The sequence below is a fragment of the Phacochoerus africanus genome, chromosome 15 (genome assembly GCF_016906955.1).
Source record: "Phacochoerus africanus isolate WHEZ1 chromosome 15, ROS_Pafr_v1, whole genome shotgun sequence".
In the NCBI taxonomy this organism is placed as follows: Eukaryota; Metazoa; Chordata; class Mammalia; order Artiodactyla; family Suidae; genus Phacochoerus; species Phacochoerus africanus.
Window position 1 is genome coordinate 135,616,292 of NC_062558.1, and position 19,714 is coordinate 135,636,005.

The 19,714-nt window shown below is 47.0% G+C and overlaps 1 protein-coding gene across 4 annotated transcripts in view; it reads left to right on the plus strand.

The window, feature by feature from the left end:
* The window catches only part of FANK1 (fibronectin type III and ankyrin repeat domains 1), a 111,297-nt gene that overhangs the window by 83,806 nt on the left and 7,777 nt on the right, over positions 1 to 19,714 (plus strand). For 3 of the 4 annotated variants that reach the window (XM_047762560.1, XM_047762558.1, XM_047762561.1), the window contains exons 4-11: positions 7,997 to 8,078; positions 9,104 to 9,178; positions 10,186 to 10,251; positions 14,597 to 14,762; positions 17,634 to 17,777; positions 18,355 to 18,432; positions 18,522 to 18,566; positions 18,667 to 18,954. In XM_047762560.1, the coding sequence (XP_047618516.1) occupies positions 7,997 to 8,078; positions 9,104 to 9,178; positions 10,186 to 10,251; positions 14,597 to 14,762; positions 17,634 to 17,777; positions 18,355 to 18,432; positions 18,522 to 18,566; positions 18,667 to 18,735 (725 nt within the window). In that variant the 3' untranslated portion in view covers positions 18,736 to 18,954. The remainder of the gene's footprint in view (positions 1 to 7,996; positions 8,079 to 9,103; positions 9,179 to 10,185; positions 10,252 to 14,596; positions 14,763 to 17,633; positions 17,778 to 18,354; positions 18,433 to 18,521; positions 18,567 to 18,666; positions 18,955 to 19,714) is intronic. The other variant, XM_047762559.1, reaches the window with a different exon arrangement.

Consider the following 19,714-nt stretch of genomic DNA (forward strand, 5'->3'; position numbering starts at 1 on the left):
ACTGAGCCACCACGGGAACTCCCTTGCTGCTTATTTGACATATTGGATTCTCTTCTTGTCCCCACCCTACTTCTGTGCCCCTAAAGAGCCAGCGTGATGGGTCGGTCCCATTTAGTTACAGAAGGTCCTTAATACACAGTTGGATGGATCCTTAATGAGCGGACAGAAAGGCCCGAGGCAGCATCGGGAGGAGGAGGACGACGACTGATTGTCTCTGCCTGCTCTCCCTTCTCTTGGGGGCTGGGAAGGTACCTGGGCCTGCCAGGTGAGGGGGAACTGGATGCAGAGCCCAGCAGAGGGGGCCACTGGCGTGCTTAACACCACACCCCAGCCAGGGGCTCTGGGGCCTGCTGGCCAGAGTTTCCGTGGAGTCAGTGCACCGTTTGCAGCTCTTCTAGTAAGGCAGGAACCACCAGAGCGCTCAGCCCATCAGCTGACACGGCTGTGCCTATGGGCCTGGTATGCCTTCTCCTGGCAGAGCTGGCTTCCAGGAGGCAGCCGTGGACAACTGGTCTGGTGGCCCAAGGCATTCGTTACTGCAGTCCATGGCTCCTGTGGGTGGTTAGATCCAGCCCCCTGTGGGGAAGAGGGCGTGCTGGAGGCTCCTGGTGATGACCCTGTGGGCCTGACTCCGGGCGGCAGGTCACAGCACACGTGACTGCGCCAGACACAGTCTGGGCCTCAGGGCCCCTCTCCCGGGCGCTAAAGGTCATACCCTTCCCTCTGCCTGGCTCTGCTCGCTCATGCTGCTGTTCCTATAATATCCAAAGCAGACTCTCTTAAAGAGAGTCTCTATATGCTAAACAAAGAATTTAAAAGGGGCACATTACATAAAACAAATGAAAATGCTTCTGTGGCTTGATAATTTGCATTCAGTTTGAAAGTGTTTTAATGAATTACAAAAGCATGTACTTTGTTTGAATAAAGGATGCTCAGCCTCCCCCCCGCCCGGCCCAGGTACAGTACACGAGACTCTTGCTTAAATGAGGCATGCAATTTTAATCAGTTGGGCCCTTAAAAAGAAAGAAAAATAGCTGCTGCTTGTTAATTGGCAAATATTTTCTCCAGTGAGCTCATCATTTTTTCACTGCTTTTAATAGAGCCTTAAATTTCACCAAGAAAGGTGTTATCACCATATTTTAATATCTCTCGGGGCATCGGCAGCTAAATGACCCTCTCACAGAGCATGAGCAATGGCTTCTCAAAGACCCCTCTGCATCCCGCCACTGGTCAGGTGTCCCCTCCTGTGGTCCTGCCTGATGGATGCCGTCCAGATAGGGAGGCGCTCATGGATGTCCTCACCACGGGCAGCATCCGTTCTGTATTTTTTTAAATATATATATATTTTTCTTTTTTATTATGTAATAGTTATTTTCCCAATACAATTTTTTTTCTACTGTACAGCATGGTGACCCAGTTACACATACAGGTACACATTCTATTTTTGCACATTATCCTGCTCCATCATAAGTAACTAGACATAGTTCCCAGTGCTACATGGCAAGATCTCATTGCTAATCCATTCCAAAAGCAATAGGTGGTATGTATTAACCCCAAGTCCCCAACCACCCCACTCCCTCCCCTCTCCCCCTTGGCAACCACGAGTCTATTCTGCAAGTCCATGATTTTCTTTTCTGTGTTAAGGTTCATCTGTGCCTTATATTAGATTCCAGATACTTGATATCATATGGTATTTGTCTTTCTCTTTCTGACTTACTTCACTCAGGATGAGAGTCTCTAGTTCCATCCATGTTGCTGCAAATGGCATTATCTTGTTCTTTTTTATGGCTGAGTAGTATTCCATTGTGTATATATACCACATCTTTCTAATCCAATCGACTGTGGATGGACATTTAGGTTATTTCCATGTCTTGGCTGTTGTGAATAGAGCTGCAACGAACATGCAGGTGCATGTGTCTTTTTCAAGGAAAGTTTTGTCCAGATATATGCCTGAGAGTGGGATTGCTAGATCATATGGTAGTTCTGTGTATAGATTTCTAAGGTATCTCCATACTGATCTCCATAGTGGTTGTACCAATTTGTATTCCCACCAACAGTGCAGGAGGATTCCCTTTTCTTCACACCCCCTCCAGCATTTGTTGTTTGTGGACTTATTAATGATGGCCATTCTGACTGGTGTGAGGTGGTATCTCGTGGTAGTTTTGATTTTCACTTCTCTAGCAATCAGTGATGTTGAGCATTTTTTCATGTGTTGTTGGCCATCTGTGTATCTTCCTTGGAGAACAGTCTATTCAGGTCTTTTGCCCATTTTTCCATTGGGTTGTTGGCTTTTTTGCTGTTGAGTTGTGTAAGTTGTTTGTATATTTTAGAGATTAAGCCCTTGTCCGTTGCATCATTTGAAACTATTTTCTCCCGTTCTCTAAGTAGTCTTTTTGTTTTCTTTTTGGTTGCCTTTGCTGTGTAAAAGCTTGTCAGTGTCATTAGGTCCCACTGGGTTTATTTTTGCTTTTATTTCTATTGCCTTGGGAGACCTGAGAAAATATTCATAAAGTTGATGTCAGAGAATGTTTTGCCTATGTTTTCTTCTCGGAGTTTGATGGTGTCTTGTCTTATATTTAAGTCTTTAAGCCATTTTGTGTTTATTTTTGTGCATGGTGTGAAGGTGTGTTCTAGTTTCACTGATTTACCTGTAGCTGTCCAGGTTTCCCAGCAATGCTTGCTGAAAAGACTTTTTTTTTCCCCATTTTATGTTCTTGCCTCCTTTGTCAAAGAATAATTGACTGTAGGTGTCTGGGTTTATTCCTGGGTTCTCTATTCTGTTCCACTGGTCTATATGTCTGTTTTGGTACCAGTACCACACTGTCTTAATGACTGTGGCTTTGTAATATTGCCTGAAGTCTGGGAGAATGATGCTTCCTGCTTGGTTTTTGTTCTTCAGAATTGCTTTGGTGATTCTGGGTCATTTGTGGTTCCATATAAATTTTGGGATTGTTTGTTCTAGTTCTGTGAAAAATGTCATGGATCATTTGATAGGCATTGCATTGAATCTGTAGATTGCTTTTGATAGTATGGCCGTTTTTACAATATCAATTTTTCCAACCCAGGAGCATGGAATATCTTTCCATTTCTTTACGTCTTATTGAATTTCCTTGATTAATGTTTTGTAGTTCTCGGCATGTAAGTCCTTTACCTCCTTGGTCAGGTGTATTCCCAGGTATTTGATTTTTGGGGGGTGCAATTGTAAAAGGTATGTTTGTATTCCCTTTCTAATATTTCATTGTTAGTATACAGAAATGCAACTGATTTCTGAATGTGAATCTTGTATCCTGCTACTTTGCTGAATTCGTTGATCAGCTCAGGTAGGTTCGGGGTTGAGTCCTTAGGGTTTTCTGTGTATAGTATCGTGTCATCTGCCCACAGTGACAGTTTTATCTTTTCTCTTCCTGTTTGGTGCCTTTGATTTCTTTTGCTTGTCTGATTGCTGTGGCCAGGACGTCCAGTACTATATTGAATAGTAGTGGTGAGAGTGGGCATCCTTGCCTTGTTCCAGATTTTAGTGGAAAGGCTTTCAGCTTTTCTCCATTGAGTATTATATTTGCTGTGGGTTTGTCATAAATGGCTTTGATTTTGTTAAGGTGTGTTCCCTCTATACCCACTTTGGTAAGAGTTTTTATCCTGAATGGATGTCGGACTTTGTCAAATGCTTTTTTTTGCATCTGTTGAGATGATTGTGTGGTTTTTGACTTTTATTAATGTGGTGTATGACTTTGATTGATTTGCATATGTTGAACCATCCTTGTTCACCTGGGATGAATCCCACCTGGTCATGGTGTATGATCTTTTTTATACGTTGTTGGATTTGGTTGGCTAAAATTTTGTTGAGAATTTTTGTGTGCATATTTATCAAAGATATTGGCCTATAGTTTTCTTTTTTGGTGGTATCTTTGTCTGGTTTTGGACTTAGGGTGATAGTGGCATCACAGAATGTCTTTGGGAGTGTTCCTTCTGAGGAGGATGGGTGTAAATTCCTCTTTGTGTGTTTGATAGAATTCACCTGTGAAGCCATCTGGTCCTGGACTTTTATTTGTAGGGAGTGTTTTTATGACATATTTAATTTCATTTCTAGTGATCGGTCTGTTCAGTTGATCTATTTCTTCTTAATTCAGTTTTGGCAGGCCGTAAGTCTCTAGAAAGTTGTCGATTTAGTTCAGTATTTTTTTATTTTTTTATTTTAGGGCTGCACCTGTAGCGTATGGAGATTCTCAGGCTAGGAGTTGAATCGGAGCTGTAGCTGATGGCCTACACCACAGCCACAGCAACGCGGGATCCAAGCAGCTGCGTCTGCGACCTACACCACAGTTCATGGTAACACCAGATCCTAAACCCACAGAGCGAGGCCAGGGACTGAACCTGCATCCTCGGGTTTGTTAACTGCTGAGCCGTGACGGGAACTCCGGTTCAGTATTTGTAATTGCAGCACTCGGGGTAAACATTAGAAAAACAAACACGTGGAGGCAAGGCCTGCCTCTTTGCTGTTCATCACACTTACCGATCGATGGCAATCTCTTGGGCCAGGCCCACGACGCCTTGAAGGATTTCATGGCCAGAGAACTGGAACATTCTTCTCCCCCCAGAATTTCCTCTGTTCTCCGTGGCCCTTGCCTGCAGTGAGGTAGAGAGAATGGCTCTGCCCTGTGAACAAGAGCCTTTTCATTTCTTTTCTGTTTCCCTGTCAAACCCTTGTGACCTGCGAGACCTTTCTGGGCCTCCGTTGCCCCCTGTCTGGTCTGGTGGAAACCCTCGGTACCCCCTTGCCTTCCTGGCAGTGGTCTGGGAGGGCTGATGAGTTAATGCTGAGAAAGAGCTTTCATACCCTGTTGATAGTTACTGCTTCCTTCAGCTGAGGCTCAGCCAACAAGGAGTGATGAACAATTGTGTTGCTTTCCTTCTCTCTGGGGAGCTGGCCCTTTAGCCTCAGAAACACGTGACAGCGCTGATAACCTCTCACAGAAGCTGGGATAGGCAATACGTTAATTTGAATTGTCCCCAGTATCAAGATGCCCAGGTCTTGGCTCTGCACGCTCCCCAAGCTCCCAAGCACGAAATGAACTCGTTTAATTTTCTGATACTTTGTGCCACAGAGCTTCCTGGGTAGGATGGACTAGGAGGTGCCCCTGCCAGGGAGCCCTCTGGGCAGGTGAGAGGGGTGACGTGGGATTGCGGGAGGTCAGGGCGTGGTGTGCCTTTAGACCGTCCCTTCAAATCCCCAGAAGTTAGCACTTTTCCAAGCTTTCTGGGCTTTAAGCCTCCTCTTTGACTTCACACTTGGCGGAGGTTGAGGTTCATGTTTGCTTATTTAAGACGTCCGCTTGTATTGAAAATTTAATAAGAATGTAAGCATGGAGTGAGTTGATCAGCTACCTCAACATCTATTAAGACCCCAAAGGCAGGAGTATGACCTTAGGGGAGACCTCACTTTGACCTCTGATGTTGCCCACTCCTGCTCTGGTGACCTTGGACAACTCAGTGACCTTGGACAACGCACCAGCCTCTCTGGCCCTGTCTTGGGGACAGAAGGAGCGGTTAATAAAAGCATTGTGTGGGAATTCTTGTTGTGGCTGAGCGGGTTAAGAACCCAACACAGTGTCTGTGAGGATGTGGGTTTGATCCCTGGCCTCACTCGGTTTAAGGATCTGGCATTGCCGCAAGCTGCAGCGTAGGTCATGGATGTGGCTTGGATCTGGCATGGCTGTGGCTGTGGTGTAGAGCGGCAGCTGTAGCTCTGTGTCAACCCCTAGGCTGGGAACTTCCAGATGCCACAGGTGCGGCCCTAAAAAGAAAAAAAAAAAAAAAAGCGTCATGTGGAGTCCTAGATAAGGCTTAGTTACTGGGACCTAGTTAGGATACCATGTTTTAAATGTTTAAAATGCAGCAGCAGTAGCATGAGTGTCCCTGTGTTCTAGACGATTCTGTGCAGATCACTTACGTTGATATTTTTAGTGACAACCGATGTTTGAGAGCCATGGAAGTGGGGGCCGTTTGGTGAGATAACAGCCTTTGCTACCACCCCACCCTCCTCTCTGAGAAGTGACAGGGAGGGAATTTGCATGGGTTTAGTTGGCCCACTAAGGTACGGGTCACTCGAGGTCTGAGTGACCCCCGTGCTCTGTGTCCTTGGCCTCTGCACTGTTGGTGTCTGGGGCTGGATAATTCAGGTCATGGGGCTGCCCTGCATCTGGGATGTTTTGTGGCCTCCTGGCCTTCAGCCCTAGTTTCCAGTAGTACCCTTAAGCTGTGACACCCAAAAATGTCCCCAGATTTTACCAAGTGTCCTCTCTGGGGGACGGGGGTCAAACTGTCCCCTCCCTTGTGGAGCCATAGGGCTAGACGTGACCTCCCCTGGCAGGCCAGCGAGGGCGGTGGGCCTTGCCCTCTGATGGTTTATCATGACTCTTATTGGAGGCTTTTGGTCTAAAACTATGCGTGGCATGATGAAAAGGAAGTATAATATAGCTAAGACATCTTTAGGAGATGGGCAAGCTCCAGCAGACAGAATTGTTATTGCAAAGCAATTTGAGCTTGGCTTAAGTTTATTTTTACCAGAACAGAAGAAGGGTATCAGCTAAGGGTCACTCTGATAGGGATCCCTTCATTCTGTAGCTTGTCCTTAGTGCAGCTAAAAATCCTCCCAGGAAACCAGGAGAAAGAGGCTCCTGCACTTGGGAACTGACCCAGGGAGAGTTTGCTCAGCCTAAGGAGCAGGAGGAGGGATTTGACTTCCCAGCTGGCAGAGGTGGCCGGGGACCCCTGCAGGTCCGCGTGCAAGAGGGAGGTTGAGCAGTGTGTTGGGAGCCTGGGGCGGGGGTGGATGTTTTCTTGTGGGGTTGAGAACAGTGACTGCTGTATGTGGGGCCCGCCGTGGAAGGGCGGGCGAGGAGCACGTGTGTTGTGTTCCCTCGGGGACCTGCAGTGTCGGGACTGGGCATGGAAGTCCCTTCACACACATTTGCTGAGTGAATGAACGAGCCCTTTGAGACGCGACTGGAATCAGGGGTCACCCACTCAGTGTCCTGGCATTGGGATGGGGCTGGGCCCAGGCAGAAGAGGGCGTGGGCTGTCGGGGACAAGGGCCGCTGCTGCCACTCTGTTACCTTCACGAGTAGCCGGGCAGGGACCAGTCCAATGCTTCGCTTGTCTTCTTTCATCTCAACTTAATCATCAAAAAAAAGAGAAAAAGTCAGGATGAAACATCCGAAGCAGGAAGTAAATGGCTCGATGGATGGGCTTCTTTTACCTGGCCTTTTCGTCTCACAGCGCTCGTTTGTTCTTGAACTTCTGCCCCATTTTCTTCCGTGAGGCCTTAAGGATGTCTCCCCCGGCCCCCCACAGAGGGCTGCGGCTCTGTCCACCGTCCCTTGCTTCTTTCTCAGGCTTCTTCCCTGCGCTCCACTTGGCAGGCTGCCCCTTATCATCAGCCACCCCCCCCCCCAGCCCGACGTTCCCCCTTTCTGGGTATGAGCCCTCTGCCCCCAGAGCTTGGAGGAGCCAAGGCCAACATGCGTGTTGTGCCCCTGGGAAGGGCTGAGAGGCTGATTGCCAGTGTCAAAGCCACCCGTCTCATTCTGTTTGTTGTGCGCATAGTTTAGTGACTCCTTGGCAAAGGCAACCAGCACATCGTGACAATGGTGGAGCTTTTCCTTGCTTGTAAGAGACATTTATTAAGTCTGAGGAAATCTGAAAGGCTTATTTTCAAATATCAAAATAACATCCACGCAGCAGTGCTTTGATAACTTGAAAATGTCCCAAGCCTTTCGGACCATCCAAATGTTCTTCTCTTAACATGTGAAAACAAGGTCTGTTTCTCTCCGAGGAGGAGAGGGAACATGTAACGTGAGAGAAACCCCTCGGAACAGCTAAGCGCCTTCTGGGAGGTGGACGTGAGCTTCCACTGGAGGCCACAGGCGGACTGGAGCTGGAATGACTCTCCTCCCTTTATGTTTTGGGTGACTGCTCTTTTTCCGTCTCATTTCTTCAGGAGAACCCATAAGCAGCGAGCACTTTCACAGAGCCGTCAGTGTGAATGACGAAGATTTGCTGGTTCGAATACTTCAAGGAGGGTGAGAGGACTCTGCCTTTTAAAAACTTAAAAAAAAAAAAAAAAAGTTCATGCTCAGCTAGTGCTTTTCATGCAGCTTTATTTTCCTAAAACGTCCCATGGCTTGAAACTGGCTCCAAAATTGATCTCAGGTGACTGGTGTTTGAGTTGAGCATGGTTCATGAAGATGGTCTTATGAAGCCCTGGGTAACTATTTTTGTCATTAAGTAATGACAACTGAAAATGGAAATTGTAAGTCTGGGCGTCGTATTTTCTTGCCAGAAACGCCTCGGGTCTCTTGCTTATATGCCTTTAGGCAGATTTTGCCTCCCCGCTCACGCCGGGGTCGGTCCAACTCCCGATGAAATGAAGGCATCCCGACATCAGCTGTTTCTAATTCAAAAGGCTGATGATACCCTGGCGGCGATACAGTCGCTGCAGATGGGCTATGTGACCCTGCCTCCAGTGAAGAGGGGACCGTGCTGTCCAGATTCCTTTTGACTCGGTAGTTGGTAGTTTGACGTGCCTTCCGAGACAAGTCCTCCGTGCCTGGAGGCTCTGTCCGTGGGAGAGGACAAGGTTCCCACGAAAAGCCCCAGATTTGAAGCTGATAGGTAAGAGCCTGGCTTGCTTCTTCGCGCAGCAGTGCCTTTCGGCCAGTGGGTGAGTTGGGGGCCCGGGGTCTCCATCGCTCCAGGCTGGTGGTGGTAGAGCTGAGAGCCTGCAGCAAGGGCACCGTGTCCCCCGATAGCTGAAGGGGCTTCGGTGCTCGTCCCCGAGGATTTTGTCGGGTGGTGTAAGGGTTTTGAGTTGCCGGAAATGCCCATTTTAAGTGAAATTACAGCAATGTCCTTGTGACGTTTGAATCCTTTAAAAAATGAGGCAGGGCCGTCAAAGACAACGAAAATGTAATGGCCCAGAAGGAACTGGAGCTTTTGAGAAAATGAGCCATGGTGTTAGCCACCTGCTCCCTGCAAGAGACGCCACGGCGAGTCCTCAGGGAGCCTTGCAGGCGCCTTGATCTCTCCTCTGTGTTCTCTCTCCAAGCAACGTGAAGGTCGATGTTCCCAACAAGTTTGGCTTTACCGCTCTGATGGTCGCTGCTCAGAGAGGATACACCAGGTACGGCTGCTCTTGCCTTGCTCTTTCGTGAGGGGTTGAGCTCTGGTCTCGGGCAGGGATGGGAGAGAAACGGCCGTCGGGGAGCCCAGGCCCTGTTCTCTTTTCCCAAAACTGTGCCACGCCGGGGCTGAACAGAAACCCAGCTGCTTTTATCATCAAGCCACACAAAGGCAGGAGGGGATGTAAAAACATTTAATCATACAGGAAGGAACCAAGGTAGCCATTTGAAGGACATTTTGCCAAGTATTCTATATGTGCTGGGAAAACAGGTCACTGGAATTTGAATTTCTTTAAAAAAGGAAAGAGGAGGGATATTCCTTCTGGAAAACAAACTTCACTGACAGATTTCTCCGCTATGATTTTCACGGACACCCTCCCTTACCCCTACACAGAGACAAGCATAAATACACATAGCCTATCTTCCCATTATATTTATATTTTAAGTACTACAATGCCATTTCGAAAGAAAGAGAAACGAATTTTCGTTAAATGCTATGGATTGAAAATATATTTCATGGAGTTCCCATCGTGGCGCAGCAGAAACAAATCTGACTAGGAACCATGAGGTTGCGGGTTTGAGGCCTGGCCTCGCTCATTGGGTTGAGATCCGGTGTTGCCGTGAGCTGTCGTGTAGGTCAAGGATGCGGCTTGGATCCTGCGTTGCTGTGGCTTTGGCGTAGGCCGGCAGCAGCAGCTCTGATTGGACCTCTAGCCTGGGAACCTCCATGTGCCTTGGGTGCGGCCCTAAAAAGACAAACTATATACATCTTTGCATTTTGTTTTTAATGAGTAGCTCACAGAGAGGGTAAAAACCTGTTTTCTTGGTGCGGCGAGGCGGCTTCCTGGCTCAGCAGGCCCCCGTCTTTAAAGCCGGTTGCCTCAGAAGGTCTGGAGGAGTGTTGAACGGCTCTGCCTCAAGCGCAGTGCCGTCCGATTCCCGCTAGGCCCTTCTAGGTTCTTTGTGCTTCACAGGTGCTCACCCAGCGCTTGGCGTTTGTCTTGTGTAGGCTCGTGAAGATCCTCGTTTCCCACGGCACAGATGTGACTCTGAGGAGTGGGAGCGGCAAGGACAGGTGGGTGTGCACCGCGCCCTGGCATCTGCTCCCATGCTCGTGTCGCCAGGCTTTGCCCAGAGGGGTTTGATTTGACTCAGATCATTTCTCATTTCTTTGGATGGTACCGAGAGGTGAGCCGCTTCCAAAGGAACGGTGGTGGCGACTGCAGAAGCCGGTTTATTCACCTGTGGACACGCTCTTGCTTTCAGTAGGGAGTTTGGAGGTCACCCATTCTAATGCTCTGGCTTCCCAGCTGGGGACCAGCAGGGCACACCTAAGTACCGGTCAGTGATCGTTATTAAACCCGTTATCCCCCGCCGCGTGCGGCGTGCAGGGGCGGCGGGGGGCGAGTCCCCCCTTGGTTGCAAGTCCCTGTGTCCCCCTGACCCTCATAGAGCACTTCGCCTGTCTTTCCTCTGTGAACTGAACATCTTGGCTGCTTCCAAAGAAGCAGACAGCAATCCCAAGGGTAGGGCCCAAGAACGTCCCTGAGGTGGGAGGGCTGAGTGCACTGCAGGAGAAGTTTACAGAAATGGCCTGGTGCTGGGCAGCTGAGTCTTACTACGACGAGAGGATGTTTTAGACTTAAAAATAGTCGCTCACCTAGTAATTAATTCCAATCAACTAATGGCTGTCGAATGACTGCCATGTGCCAAGCCCTGTGCTTGGCCCTGGGGTGGAACAGCGAACAAAATGCAAAGCTCTTGCTCAGGGAGCTCATAGCCATGTGATAGCCGCAGCTCAAAGGTTCACACCCCCATGGCCAGCTGGGACGTAAGGGTCATGGGTGGTCAGCCACGAGGCGGACATCAGCCTCTAAAAGCTGTGAGTAGGTGTGTTGCCTCTGGACATTGCACAGCAATAGATTTTAATAACATTTAAAAATTACTTACACATTCAAAAAGTTTTTTTTTTTTTTTAAAAAAAAAAACCTCTCAGGTAATTCTGGAACCAAGCCATCAACTCAAAAAGTTTGAAAAATAATAGTGCCGTTTTAAAAAGGAAAACAAGGCCCTCCTATACAGCGCAGGGAACTGTACTCCGTATCTTTTTAAACATGTCTTTCATTAAAGGATAGTTGATTTATACTGTGATCATTTCTGCTGTACCTCAATAGCTCATAATGACCTATAACGGAAAAGAATCTGAAAAGGAATATATATGTATATGTATAATCTGAAAAAGAATATGTATGGGAGTCATTTTGCTGTACACTCGAAACTAACCCAGCATTGTAAATTAACTATACTCCAATTAAAAAAAATGAAAAAAAAAAGAAAAAACTGGAGCGGTGGGAAAAAGAAAAGGAGAAATTGATTAATTAAAAGATAAAGATTGTTGAGAACTAGAAGAGCTGCATCTGAAAGACTGTTCAGTAAAATGGACCAATTTCTTACAAATCTCAGAAGACAGAAAAAAATGAGAAATCTAAAAGGATTCCAAAGAGGATAGAGCAAATCTAAACAGGAAAAGGAAACGGTACATTTGCATCTAAAATAGATTTTTTTAATGCATTTTTAAATTTTTTATTTTAATTTTATTTTTTTGCTTTTTAGGGCCACAGTAGCAGCGTGTGGAGGTTCTCAGGCTAGGGGTCCAATCGGAGCTACAGTTGCTGACCTACACCTCAGCTCCTGGCAACGCTGGATCCTTAACCCACTGAGCGAGGCCAGGGATTGAACCCGCCACCTCATAGTTCCTAGTTGGATTCGTTTCCACTGCCGACGCGCTGGGAACTCCCTGCATCTAAAATAGATTTGATCACATCATTGAAATGGGTACTTTGGGGAAAAAAATTTAAACCATCAAAATCAACCCAAGAAGCAGAAAATCTGAAGTAGCCGGTATTCATACAGGAAATTGGAACATTTACTGAAAGATCACCTCCAATATGGGTTCTGAGGTTTGTCTCTTGGACGGAAGAGCTTGTTCAGATATTCTAGGTACTGAAAATAACCTTGAACTTTTCCAGAGCAGAGCGGAAGCTGGCCAGTTACAGGGATAACCTTATTGCTAAAATCTGACAGAAAGCAAACGATTTGTATGTCTGGATGTGCAGACTCAGGAATCTCTTCCATCTCAAGTAAGAGAATCAAGCAGGAGGGGAAGGATGGCTCGATGAGGAAATTTCCCAATATTAAACTTCCCATCAGTAGACAAAAAGTGAAAACCTGTGTGAGTGAGTGTGTGTAGGCTGGTCTTCTAGCTCTTGCTTTTTTTGGTTTAATTAAAAATTTTTTTCTTGTAGCAGTGACTTTTTGAGGACACCTGACCCATCGGCTTACAGGAACACCCTAGTGTCTCCCAGGCGTGAGGGAGCCATTTGACTCATTCCCTCATCCCTTTATTCCCAATAAAGTTAAAATTAGCTTTAAAGAAATTGACAGAACACTGTAAACCAACCGTAATGAAAAACATAAAAATCATTAAGAGAAAAAAAATTAGCTTTAAAGGCTTGATTGGATTCAGGTTAACGTTTTTAGTAAGAACACGTCAGAGCTGGTGGTGTGACTTTTGAGTCTTCATGCATCAGGCCTGTGATGCAGGGAGCCCCACAGTTGGTGATTCTAGGTTTGATCAATTAGTTTGAGTGTAACAGCTGAATCTTCCCTTTGTAAAGGTATAGCTTCCCATTGCAATTAGAAACTAATCTGTGGGTTAATAAATCATAGTGTGAATACCCCGTTCTTTTCTTTTCAGGGCCACACCCTCAGCTTATGGAAATTCCCAGGCTGGGGTTGAATTGGACTTATAGCCTCTGGTCTACGCCACAGCCACAGCAATGCGGGATCTGAGCTGAGGCTGCCGTCTATGCCACAGCTCATGGCAACGCCAGATCCTTAGCCTACTAAGCAAGGCCAGGAATCGAACCTGCGTCCTCATGGAGGCTAATCAGGTTTGCTACCATTGAGTCACAACAGGAACTCCTAAATATCCTGTTCTTCATTAACCTTTTGTTCAATAATTTCAGCATCCGCTATGATGCTTGCCTCAATCCATGACTGGGACTTGCCACAATGATTTTTCTAATTGCATGATTCCTTCTATATGTGTTACCTGGCAGTCTTCTGTTAGTGAAAGCTTTCCCTCAGCAGCTGGGGATGGACGACATTTCGTTCTATAAAGACAACATAGATGTTTATTTTCCTTAAGTACCAATACGTAGAGTAAGGAATTGGTTTACCAATTAATAATACTGTCCAATGAACATTTTCCTCCTTTTCATAATATCATCATGGACTGGGAGATGTTTTTAAAATCCAGTATTTTACTGTTAGAGTGATAACTCATCTTTTGGAGTTATAATTCATATACCATAAAATTCATTCTTTTTTTTTGTCTTTTTGCTTTTCCTAGGGCTGCACCCGTGGCATATGGAGGTTCCCAGGCTAGGGGTCGAATCGGAGCTGTAGCCACTGGCCTACGCCACAGCCACAGCAACGTGGGATCCGAGCCGCGTCTGCAACCTATGCCACAGCTCTTAACCCACTGAGCAAGGCCAGGGATCGAACCCACAACCTCATGGTTCCTAGTCAGATTCATTAACCACTGTGCCATGACGGGAACTCCAAAATTCACTCTTTTAAATGTCCCATTTGGGGAGTTCTTGTTGTGGCCTAGCAGAAATGAACCCAACTGCTAGTATCTATGAGGACACAGCTTTGATCCCTGGCCTTGCTCAGTGGGTTAAGGATCTGGTGTTGCCATGAGCTGCGATGTAGGCTGCAGACATGGCTCGGATTTGGTGTTGCTGTGGCCATGGCTTAGCTGGCAGCTGTGACTCTGATTCAACCACTAGCCTGGGAATTTCCATATGCCACACCTGTGGCCCTCAAAAGAAAAAAAAACATATTCAGCATTTAAAAGTATACTAACAAAGTTTTGTAACCACCAGTACTATATGATTGCAGAAGATTTTCATTAACCCAGGAAGAAGCCCTATATTCTTCAGCAGTCACTCCCTACTTCCTCTGCCCCTAGCCCTGGCAACCACTAATCTGCTAGTTCTGTCTCTATGGATTTGTTTATTTTTTGACATTCCATATAAATGAAATCATATAATATGGGGCCTTTTGTGTCTGGCTTCCTTTATAATGCTTTAAGGTTCATCCATGTTGTAACATGTATCAGTACAGCATTTCTTTTTAATGGTCAAATTATATTCTACTGTATGGATATACCATAATTTATCTAGCTATCAGCTGATAGACACACACATTTTCACGGCTTTTCCACTCAAGTTAGGAATTATGGCTTTTCTGCCTAAATTAGGATTTTTCTCTCATGTTTAAGCCAGGGAGGGTAAATGTGGGTGTGGGTGATCACACCTAGGGCCAAATCCTGCTTCTTCCATGTGTTGCAGTCTAATGCTTGCATGCTATGCGGGACACCTAGATGTTGTGAAATATCTCCGAAGACATGGTGCCTCTTGGGACACTAGAGACCTAGGAGGCTGCACGGCTCTGCACTGGGCTGCAGATGGAGGCCACTGCAATGTGATTGAGTGGATGATAAAGGACGGCTGTGAGGTATGGGATCTTCCTTATTAACTATGCACGTATAGTTAAGAACCTAAATGCAGTTCCCTAGGGGTTAGGAGAAGCAGGGCCTTTGGTGGATGTCTTTGATTAGGTTTAGGGAACCCTAGAAATGCTGGAGAAAGTTATCTGACTTCTGAGAAGAAGGTTCCTGAAACCTTGGGGAAAAAGATCTCTATAGGATTGTTAAGATGGCGAGGCGTCAGATTATCATGGAGGTTCGTCTTGTATAGAGAGAAAGAAACAGTGCTGAATCCTTAGCCAGACCTGATGCTGCTTCTGCTTTATTACTGTGTTCATTCTCTCATTTATCTCTTCTTTCAATCCGCCAACCAAGCTTGATGTGCCTCTACCACACACCAGATATTTTCTTAGGTGCTGGATACACGAAGAAGTTCACAACTCTTGCAGCCACAGTGCTGCTTTTAAAAAGAGTTAGATTATTTTCAATCTTAGTTTGCTTTAATGATTAGTAATTTCAAAAATTTCCAAAGAGCAAACACTATATCAAGAATAGAGCATTCCAGCTCTAGTGACTTGGCCTTGAAGCAGGCATGTTGGTCTACTTTTGGTTCCATCAGACCTGTCTGATTTCAGGTCATCAGAAAGTACACATCTGACCTAGCAAGTTGAAGTAGAGTTATTTGGACTTCTGTAGATACTTGAGGATGGGCAAGTAGGATTAGATCAATTATAGTAATTGCTGATAACTTTGAAAACTTTAGTTCAAGACTTCAAAGAAGTTAAACAAAAGTTTCAAGGCATGGAAATAAGGAATGATGAACAGAATGCTATCCTGATTGTGACTGCCAGATGGTGTAGAGTATGAGAAATTAAATTGATGACCTGGAAAATAAACTCAAATGGAGAAGAGTTACATCTTTGGGATGGTGTTTGTAGATTTGTTATAGTTTGTCTCTGAAGTGTGATTAAGAGAAAGCAAGGCATTGGTTACAGAATTTCATGGGTTTCTGCTGCTGCTCAGAGGGCCGAGAAGAGGGGCCTTGGAAGGAAAAACCTCAGTCATTAAGGAAATTCTCTTCCATTATGCTTCTTGTTTTCTTTGTTTTAGAAACAGGCACAAAAGATCAGAAGGATGTGTGCCAGTGTGGTTAGGGCTGGCCCACACCTGCCTTGTGTGGTCCTGACAGCCACACTCCCCTTGTTTGGTTCATGATGAATTTTGCTCATGCTTTGGACCCAGTGGAATTCTGTAGGTGAAAATGAAGGTTGACCTTGGCTGAAAGAAGGGCAGGTCCCCGTCATCAACTGGAATTTGGGAAGTGTTGGCTCTCTGGGCTTCAGTTGTGAACACACTCATTTGGGGTAAATTCCATCATCTTCTGTGGCATTGGAGCTACATGACGGTGTCTAGTAGGATTTCTGGGTGGCTGGCAGGTGGGTGACACCAGCCTGAGTCCCTTTGTTTTCTTGGCAGATGGTTGACCTGATGCCCTGGAAGACCGTAGGGTGGATCTGGGAGCAAAGTGGTTGTAGGGGGGCACTGCCACCCTCTTCTAGAAACGAAGGATCTATACTGAGAATGGCTTCCTTGAGCAGGGAACCCTGTCCACACTTAATGAGCCATGTGTCCTCAGGAAAGGCATTCGATTTCTATGAATCGTGGTCGAATCATTTGTAAATCAGAAAACAGTCACCCCTGTTTAACCCTCAGGACCAGAAGAGAAAGGGTACGTGAATGTGTCTGAAAACCACATAAAGCACCCTGTAATATGAGGCGGTTATTTAATTGGTACGTAATGGCGCTTGCTGCGCAGAGGTTGTCATTTGCATGAGGAGGAGCTGCGAGTCTTAATGGTGTTGGGGTGGATGATCTCATAGGTGCAAATCACCTGAGAGATGCTACGGCCCTCGCCTTGTTTGTTATTCCGGTCTGGTGTTTCATGACAGCTGTGGGGGTCTCTGAGTAATTCTTCCGTAACAGAATTAGATGTGTGTGTATGTTTACTTGAGTACCATTGCTCATGGATGGATGAGTTCTTCCTTAAAACTGGAGGCGGCAGCCTTTACAGCTTATCTAAAATATGTCTTTAATAGCACGAAGTCGAGGGATTTGCATGTGGGAAGATTATTGGGAAATGGCCCATCTTATTACCAGGCAAACTGTGTTTTGGGGAAGGCAGTAGGTTACCTCACTTTTCAGATTGGGTTTCCTGTAAGGGATCTAGTTGCTTTGTATTTACCCGTAATTCTCCTGCTTAAAATTAATTCATACTGGTCAGTAGCAGGGTGGGTGTGTATATTAGCATCTTGTTCCCAAGAGATTTAAAAGCTGCTTACAAAGATACTTAAAAGGCAGCAGCTGGGAGCTGTTGCTGTGGTGCAGTGGGTTAATGATCCAGCTTGTCTCTGCAGAAGCACTGGTTCGGTCCCTGGCCTGGCCCAGTGGGTTTAAAGGAGCTGGTGTTGGCACAGCTGTGGCGTAGGTCACAGCTCCAGCTCGGATTTGATCCCTGTGCCATGTGCTATGGGGGAGGCTGAAAAAGGGAAAAGTCAGCAGCAGAAACTCTGAAAAACAGGTGAGGAAATTAAGGCATGGGACGCAAGGCGGGGCTCGCAGGGAACCGAGGAGAAGGTGGTTGTATTTCATTTTTCTCTCCCATCTTTTTTCCCCTTTGAACAAAATGTAAATGAAGATGCCAGTGGGAGGGAGAGGGTCCTGGGGCCTCTCTGCATCCTCTAATGTGGTCCAAACACAGCTTCGCACTGCGTAAACGCGAAGGAACTCAGCACCATCCAGCCAGGGGAATTCGGACAAGTGGACTTCCTTCGTAAGTTTCTGATGCATGATTTTAAGGGAAAGAGAGTGGGCTAAGAGCTGCTCTCCCTGTGGTCCGCCAGGTGGACGCTGTGGACACTGGCTCGGGGTGGACCCCGCTCCTGAGGGTCTCTGCGGTCTCAGGGAACCAGAAGGTCGCCTCTCTGCTGATTGACGCAGGCGCAGATGTGAACGTGAAAGATAAAGATGGGAAGACACCTCTCATGGTACGTCTGCCTTGCTCCACAGGGCGGCCTGGCTTTACACGTGGCGTCAAGGGCAGCATTTCTTGCGAGTTCAGCCACATAAGGGCACTGGGTTTTCATTGCCTATGGCTTCTCTATTGGCCTGTGAATTACGGCATGGCATTGTCACCGTGGCATCTTTTTCTTTTGTCACTGTATCTGTCGTACCTTTATTTTTCTTTTTACATCTATTTGTTTAAGGATTACCAACCCCGTCCCCAGGGCCATTTTGGAATCAAAACAGGTCTGTTAAAACAGAGAATGGGCTCCTGTCTGTCCTGGTCTGGCCTAGCACTTGTCATACCACGTGACAGTGGAGAAAGGCAGCTTTCCTTTCCATCCTCCTTGCGGCTGCCGTTGCTGTGGAGCGAGGCGCACATACCTGTTTGCGCAGAACCACAGCGGCCCTGGCCAGCTCCCTGGCTTTTGAGGATGCTGCGGGTGGACTTCCTAGACCCATGCCCCAGACACCCCCTTCCTGCCAGCTGTGCCCTCTGCAGGGAGGGGGTGAGGAGCCCATTCACTGCTCCCGACCCCCGCTCCGTTGTGTGTTTTTTAGGTGGCCGTGCTGAATAATCACGAAGAGTTAGTCCAGCTACTTCTTGACAGAGGGGCAGACGCAAGTGTAAAAAACGAGGTATATGGCTCAACCTTCATCTAAAGGTTTTCCTGGGCGGGGAGGAAGGAACAAAGATGCAAGAGAATTTCTGTCATTTTCTCTTTCAGTTCGGCAAAGGCGTCCTAGAAATGGCCAGAGTTTTTGACAGACAGGTTGGGACATTCTTTCTGCCCTTTCGAGGCTAATTTTGTAGCACTTAAACCCAGTTAACCCCAAACCTTGGACTACATGCACCTGTTTTTGTTTATCCAGAATGTAGTCTCCTTATTAGAAGAAAGGAAAAAAAAGCAAATGCCGAAGAAGAAGCCATCTGTCTGCTGACTGGGGCGCCTCTTACCTCTGAAAGCCATGTGAGACAAAGCAAAGCGGGACTTGAGCGAGACAAAATTCTGCATTCCTGAGGCCAGACGTTTGGTTATTTATTTAGTTGAAGAGTCACCGTGACTTTTGTAACATACACCTGTTCCCACTTGTAAATCCAGCCTTTTACCTGAGCACGAGTGGCCACGATGTGATCCCTGGGCGTCTGCAGAGCAGGAGGTGGGGTGGGGGCTGGGGAGGGTGTCTCCTGGCACTTGGGCCTTTTGGAGTCCAGCACAAAACGAACAATTTAGGTCCTGGAGCTGCACACACGCGCGTGGGTCCTCCACTTTCCCTTCCTGCCCTCCACGCTGTCCTCTGAGCCACCCCAGGCCCTAGTGGCCATCCCTTCCCCCACGTGTTTTCAATTCCGTCCTCCCCTCCCCACTTAAGGCCTCCCAGGCCATGTCATCAGGCCAGTGTGCCTCCTGGAGGGTGGCTCCTCCAGAAAGCCCGCGAGGCCACGCCAAGACTTTGCTGCTCGGCTGTTGGCTTCACATCAAAGCACAAAGTACAGATTTCAAGATGCCCATTCTGCAGTATGAGTCTGGGTGAAGGGCAGTCCTTCTAGAACAGACCTGTCTGAGAGCGTGTTTGCAGACACTCAGGCCCTGACAGTGAAAGACCCGGCCTGCTGGCCTGTCGAAGACTTTGCCACAGAGGAAGTAGATTTACATTTAGTCCTTGGGGCGGAGAGGGTTTGGAGACTGATGACTCAGCTCAGGGATGAGGAGGAATGACCAGGGCGGCCGGTTGGCAGGTCAGACACACATGGGCTGGAGCTTTAACTTAAACACCAGCAAAGAGGGGAGCTAGCTGACACCTGGCATTGCCTGTCTCCAGAGGCAGCTGGTTAACCCAGCCCTCTGAGAAGTCTGCACAGGGCTGGAATTTTCTCTGCAGGGAAGACCACTTAGAAGGTAATGAAAGCCCCAAAGAT